Source organism: Propithecus coquereli, unplaced genomic scaffold (genome assembly GCF_000956105.1).
Source record: "Propithecus coquereli isolate 6110/MARCELLA unplaced genomic scaffold, Pcoq_1.0 Scaffold101, whole genome shotgun sequence".
Taxonomy (NCBI): Eukaryota; Metazoa; Chordata; class Mammalia; order Primates; family Indriidae; genus Propithecus; species Propithecus coquereli.
Genome location: NW_012133970.1, coordinates 1,791,562 through 1,799,057, shown reverse-complemented (window position 1 = coordinate 1,799,057; position 7,496 = coordinate 1,791,562). Strand labels below are relative to the sequence as shown.

General features: G+C 39.8%; 1 protein-coding gene across 1 annotated transcript in view; it reads right to left on the bottom strand.

Annotated features, from left to right (window-relative positions):
• Nucleotides 1-7,496, bottom strand: part of TEX11 (testis expressed 11) — a 293,818-nt gene that overhangs the window by 150,308 nt on the left and 136,014 nt on the right. The window contains 1 exon segment of the mRNA XM_012642929.1: nt 1,379-1,530. Within this exon segment, the coding sequence (XP_012498383.1) occupies nt 1,379-1,530 (152 nt within the window).

Here is a 7,496-nt window from a genome sequence, read left to right as displayed (position 1 = left end):
TCCCTCTGGTCAGGCTACCTGTGTATTTCCCTGTAGATCCTTTTGCTTTTTTTACTATGCTACCATTAAAATGCTAAAAGTAGGAAAACCTGATATCCAAGGTTATCAAAACTGGGTCTAAAAATAGTTGGATTCTTAGTGAAAGTCCAGAGCAGGGGTGGGGAACCCATGGCCTTCTGATTTCAAGATTGTTCATTCTTAAGCATTAAAGGAAGCAAGAAAAGCTTCATCTTTCTCTGCTGCACCCCTTTAAATAAAAGTATTTGTTCTGTAAAATTTGGATTCAGTCAAAAGGCCACACTCAAGGATTCAGAAGACCACATGTGGCCCCCAGGGCTACAGGTTCCCCAGACTCTGGAGGGAGGGGATTATCAGTAAAATATGGTTCATAGAATCTGGAGTTCATTAGTCAATTGCATTCCTTTTAAAAAATATCAATCAATGACTTTGTTTCTATAAAAACATGATACATACTATAAAAATTCAAGCCATATGGTAAAGTATAAAGAAGAAAGCAACACATCACCTAAAACGCCACCATTCAAAATAAACACCAGTGATAACTAACATTTAGTGAATATCATTCCAGTTATATTTCTATACATGTGTAGCATTGAAAGGATGAGGTGGTGGAGAGAATTTTCTAATAAAGGGATCATACTATCTATATTCTTTAGGGTACACAGTTCTGCAGAGAGGTAGAGGAGCAGGGAATGTTGAGAAGATTTGGTTCCACATCTCTGCTTTAACCAGAGAAACTCTAATCTATTTTATTCAGGGTGAAGTTCATATAAGATTACATCACAAAAGGATGTTGCTGCTAAAAAGAAGTTTAAAAGCCAGGAATTTAGCTGAACATGGTGGCCCACATCTGTAGTCCCAGCTACCTGGGAGCTGAGCCAGGAGCATCCCTTGAGCTCAGGAGTTCAAGGCCAGCCTGGGCAACATAGTGAGACCTCATCTCTAAAAAAAATTTTTGTTAACCCAAGGAATTTAGTTCACAATCCTCATTTTATAGTTGAAAAAAAAACCAAGATACAGAGATATTGACTTGCCCAAAGGCACACACATAATTTGAGATCAAACTTCTAGACATGAATTTAGGCTTGTAACCTCACAATTTTCCACTACACATGAACTTTAAGCTCAGAGGTTTGTCTGTTTTTGCTGATGTTTTGTTCTTTTTGCTTATTTTCTCATTCTAGCTTGCCCAATTTCTGGGATGTGGACAGGTGAGGTGTTACTACTGAAGACCATGAGGGAGGAAAAAAAGTGGGTGAAATCTGTTGACATGAGGATTATGCTACTGCTCTGACATCTATCTTAGAATTATATCCAGATTAACACCTTTCTAAAACACCACAAAAATCCTACTGACCTAAAATGATTTCTTCAATCTTCTCCTTGGCAAGTAGTTCTTCCTTCTTTTGTAAAAGCATGTCAATGTGGAGCAGCAGAGCTTTTCCAATATTTTCTGATGACTTAAAATGTTCACAGATAATCTTCAGGAAATAAAACCCAACAGATTCTCTGTTCAAGAAGACACAATTTGAAGCAATATGAATAGACAAACTGGTTTTTGATCAATGGGATTAAAATGTATTTCAGTGTGAGCAAAACAAGCCAGATGAAAGTATTTCTCAGGTAATGTTATGAAATGTTTAAATGAGCCTATTTATCATCAATAAATCACTTAATTTCAGTTTAATTAAGCCATAAACATTTTATTTTCATGAATACCTATAATCAGATGATCATTTATCCCCCAATATCTAATTTATGCTTTTTCCCAAGAACTGATGCCAAATTTTAAAAACTGGTTACTGAGATCCAGTGAAGTTACATGAATAGACATGAGGTATGTATTATTTCCCTCTGCCAACAATTCTTTACCCAAGGTGATCTACAGATTTATTGCAATCCTTATTAAACTCTTAATAGTATTTTCTGCAGAAATATAAAAATCCACCCTAAAATTCAAATGGAATCTCAAGGGACCCTGAAAAGCCAAAACAATCTTGAAACAAAGAACAAAGTTGGAGAACTAACACTTCCTGATTTCAAAATTTATCATACTAGATCGCTTTTCGGCCTTTTGGCTAAGATCAAGTGTAGTATCTGTTCTTATCAGTTTAATATCTGATAAGTCCTATATCCGAGGACAATTTAAAAAAAAACAAAAAAAAATTTATCATACTACAGTAATCAAAATGTGTGGAACTGGCGTAGAGATAGACATATAGACCAACAGAATGGAATAAAGAACCAGAAATAAATTGTGGCATATATGATCAAATTATTTGTGACAGCTCCTGGGGAAAATGACAGATTAGTGGTGACCTCCTGGCTCTCTGCTCCCAGAGAGGGAGGTGAAGAACTCGGACAGCTACAGATTAGTGGATCGCTCCCCACCAAAAACATCATTGTGAAACTACAGAGAAACAGCGTGGGACAAGCAACACAGGAAAAAAAATAAAGGTAAATGGGAGCTACGATCGCAAAGTCTGCAGAATGAGAGATAAACAATAGAGAACAAAGCATGGGATGGCTGCGCCTGCCTGGCCAGCCAGTGCAGTGGGATCTGACCCACAGGAGGACGCCCAGCTCCTTCACTGACCTCCACACCCACTCAGACAGGGACGCGCCTGAAGTCGGTACAAAGTCGTGGCACAGCAGGAGGGGCTCTGTGGAGAGGGGACAATAGCAGGAAACATTTTGAACTCCCCAGTGCTCTGTGCTGGGTGGGGGAGGGACTGGTCTGAGTGGTCAGTTCCCACAACCATGCTAAGGAGTTTGGAGACAGGGACCTCGCCTCTGGTGGTCAGCAGGACCAGAACAAATGAGGTGAATGCTGAAAAGGGGGCTCTGCCCCTGGAAACTGCTGATTAGGCCAGCACAGAAAGAACAGGACCCTCTGCCAGACAGACGTGACACTGCACGACTGTGATGCATAGGGGACAGCTAACAGCCTGTTAATTCAGTCCGCCGAACCGGCATCTGCCAACTCCTGAGCGGTGACCCCCAGCATTAGCTCTCCACAGGTGGGCGGCCGCCATTTTGAGGGTCCACAACCCAGAGACGCTGCCCCACGCTGCAGTTTGGGGCAGCATCCCTCCCACTGGGCGCTGCCCTTGGACATAAATAGAAGTTAGTAAAGCCGCTTTCTCTGTGCGGCTGGCATGAATCCGCGGGACTTTAGTGCTGAAAAATAGTCCGTGACCTATTGATTCAGCTAGCTGAGCCTGTGGCAGTGGGCCAATCTTCAGTGCTTCCCTCCAACGCTAGTTCTCCAAGGATGGGAGGTCGCCATCTGTGGGATCCCCAGATCCTGGGGCACGTGGCGGTCTCCGGCAACACCCCTCCCTCAGCCCAGCCCAGCGACTTTGGCATCGGGAGCGGAGGGCTCCACCATTCGAAGTGGGGAGAAGTGACAAAAAAGCTGCTTTCTCTGTGTGACTGGTGTGAATATGTAGGGCCTTGGCAATGAACAATAATCGGCAGCCTGTTGATTCAGCCCACTGGACCAGCTTAGGTCATCTAATAAGAACATAACTCTAGGGCTTACCCTCCATGTCCTGGTGGCTGCCAGCAGTGGGGTTTGTGGACAGGGAAGGAAAATCCTAGCCAGAGACCTCAGCCATTGTACCAATTGATCCCGCCCACCAGGAACAGCCTCCCAAGTGTGGTGAAAGAGCCCTGGAAAACATATTAGCGGCTCCCGCTAGCGGCAGATCAAGCAACCATAGAAGCACATGCAACCAGGCTTGCAGGCACCAGCTGAGATCTACCTTGCCCTTACCCTCACCTTAAGGGGGAACAGGGTCCAAGTAACTCTCAGGAGTGGCAGGACCCTTCCTAAATATTGGGGCATTTGTATTCCCCATCTGGGGGACCAGAGACTAACACAGAGGCATCAGATTACCTCAATAACTGGCTCCTCTATGCAAATTACAATCAACGACAGAGAGGGTAACCCTGTAGCTTAACACAGTGCCTTCCATCTGAAGCTATTAGAGGGCAGTTTAGTCATATGCACAAGTGTGACCCACCACCTGGGAGCTTAAGCTGGTAGACCAAACTCACTAATCTCCATTGGCAAGAGGTGAAGACAGCAGGTCAGACGTAGCCCAACTTGCTAAAATACCTCTAAGGCAATACAACACCAGCGTGCCTCTTCCCACCACTGTCAAGGAATGTCCCTTTGGGGACTTGGAGATAGGGCCATAAACCAGTCCTGGCACCCCCAGTTCTCGATCAAGTAGCCTGAAGAGAAAGAAGCAGTGAAAGAATGCAGGAAACATGAAAGATCAGAGAGAAAAGTCATCCCCAAAAGAAAGCATTAGACCCTCAACAACAGATACCAATTTAAATGAAAAGACTAAAATGATGGAAGAAGAATTCCGAATATGGATTGTAAGAAAACTCAGAGGAATTGAAGAGAAAATAGAAACCCAACACAAAGAAGCCACAAGAACAATACAGGAAATGAAGGGAAAATTCCCTAAAGAAATTGAAATATTACAAAAGAACCAAACAGAAATACTGGAAATGAAAGAGGCATTCAAGGAACTATAAAACACAGTGGAAAGCCTTAAGAATAGAATGGATCATGCAGAGGAAAGAATCTCAGAGCTTGAAGATAATGCCTATGTGCTAAACAAGTCAGATGAAGAAAAAGAACACAGAAGCAAGAGATAAGAACAAAACATATAAGAAATGTGGGATTATGTAAAGAAACCAAAAATAAGAACTATAGGCATCTCAGAAAGAGAAGAAGAAAATACACAAGGGCTGGAAAATATATTTATTGGAATAATGGAGGAAAATATGCCTGGCCTGGCCAGAAATCTAGATATTGAGATACAAGAAGCACACAGAACTCCTGGGAGACTCAACATGAAAAGGGAATCACCATATCATATAATTATCAGCATGGCCAAAGTAAACATGAAGGAGGCAATCCTTTGAGCAGTAAAACAAAAACAGCAGATAACTTACGAAGGAAAACCTATCAGACTAACTGTAGATTTCTCAACTGAAATCTTACAAGCCAGAAGGGACTGGGGACTAATCAAAAATATTCTAAAACAGAATAGTGGCCAACCTAGAATTCTTTACCTGGCAAAACTAAGCTTCATCTATGAGGGAGAAATAAAGACTGTCCCAGACAGGAAATCACTGATGGAATTTGTGAAGACCAGACCTGCCCTACAGGAAGAACTCAAACCTGCATTATATACTGAACAGTGCAATAGACACCCACCAAAGTAAAATAACTCAAGAGTTAAAGTCCAGAACCTGGATTCCACAATGGCTCAAGAGGTAAAACAAAACAATAAGAATTTACCCAACAATATGAACAGAAATCTACACCAAATATCAATCCTCTCAATAGATGTGAATGGCTTGAATTGTCCTCTGAAGAGACATAGACTGGCTAAGTGGATAAAAAATCATAAGCCAAGTGTCTGCTGCCTCCAGGAAACACATCTAACCCACAAAGACACTTTCGGACTCAAGGTCAAAGGTTGGAAAACAAGCTTCCAGGAAAATGGAAGCCAAAAGAAAGTGGGGATAGCTATTCTTATTTCAGATAACATAAATTTTAAAATAGCAAAAGTAAAGAAAGACAAAGATGGTTGCTATATAACGGTGAAAGGAAAAATCGAACAAGAAGACATAACAATTCTTAATATTTATGCACCCAACACAGGAGCACCCAGATACATAAAGCAAACCCTGTTTGATCTAAATAGCATGATAAACAGTAATGCCATAGTAGCTGGGGATTTCAACACCCCTCTGACTTAACTGGACAGAACCTCCAAGCAGAAAATAAGCAAAGAAACAATCGACTTAAACAGAGCTCTAGAACAAATGGGTCTAACAGAAATCTATAGAACATTCTACCCAAATAAAGATGAATATACATCCTTCTCATCAGCTCATGAAACTTTCTCCAAAATTGATCACATCCTAGGCCAAAAATCAGACCTCAACAAATTAAAAAAATAGAAATTATATCTAAAAAAAATAAATGAAGAAAACAATCTCATTTACAATAGCATCGAAAATATATAAAATACTTAGAAATCAATGTAACCAAGTAGTTGAAAGATCTGTACACTGAAAGCTATAAAACATTGATGAAATAAATTAAAGAAGACAAAAAATGGGAAGATACTCTGGGTTCATGGATTGGGAGAATTAATATTGTTAAAATGTCCATACTACCCAAAGTGATCCACAGATTCAAGGAAATCCCTATCAAAATTCCAATGGTATTTTTCAAAGAAACAGAAAAAGAATATTAAAATTTGTATGGAACCACAAAAGACCCTGGATAGCCAAAGCAATCTTAAAAACGAGATCAGAGTTGGAGGCATCACATTTCCTGATTTCAAATTACATATTACATAGTAATGTAAGATGGCAATAATAGGGGAAACTGTGTTCAGGGTATATGGAAACTCTTTGCTATCTTCTCAATTTTTTAAAATCTAAAAGTAATCTAAAAAATAAAGCAGAAAACAAAAAATTTAAATGGCAAGTTTAAGCTCTACAGCAATAATTACATTGAATGTAAATGGTCTAAATATACCAATTGAGAGAAAGAAATTGTCAGCATGAATTTTTTACAAATGCCAAGGAAACAATCAACAAAATGAAAAGGCAACTTACAGAATGGGAGAAAATATTTGCAAACCATATTTCCAGTAGGAGGTTAATATCTAAAATATATAAGGAACTCAATAGCAAAAAATCAAATAACTCAATTAAAAATGAGCAAAAGACTTGCATAGACATTTTTCCAAAGAAGACAGATAAATAACCAAAAGTTATTGAAAAGATGCTCAACATCACTAATCATCAGGGAAATGCAAATCAAAGCCAAAGTGAGATTATCACCTCACACCAGTTAGGATGACTATCATCAGAAAGTCAAAAGATAAGAAGTGTTGGTGAGGATATGGAGAAATTGGAACTCTTGTGAACCACTGGAATGTAAAATAATAAAGCACTATGGAAAACAGTATGATGGTTCCTCAAAATATTAAAAACAGAATTACCATATGATCCAGTAATTTCACTTCTGGGTATATACCCAAAAGAATTGAAAGCAGGCGCTCAAAGAGATATTTGTACACACATGTTCATACCATGATTCACGTTAGCTAAAATGTGGAAGTAGCCCAAGTGTCCAGTGATGAATGAATGGTTAACCAATGTGCGGTTTATGTGCATACAAGGGAATATGATTCAGCCTTAACATGAAAGAAATCTGTCATTTGTGACAACGTGAATGAACCTGAAGGACACCATGCTAAGTGAAATAAGCCACACAGAAAGACAAATACTGCATGATCTCATTTATATGTGTAATCTAAAAAAAAAAAATTTAAACTCATAGTAATAGAGAGTAGAATGGTGGTTACCAGGGTCTGGGGGTTGGGGGAAAAGGAGGAGGTGTTGGTTAAAGGATACATATTTTCAGT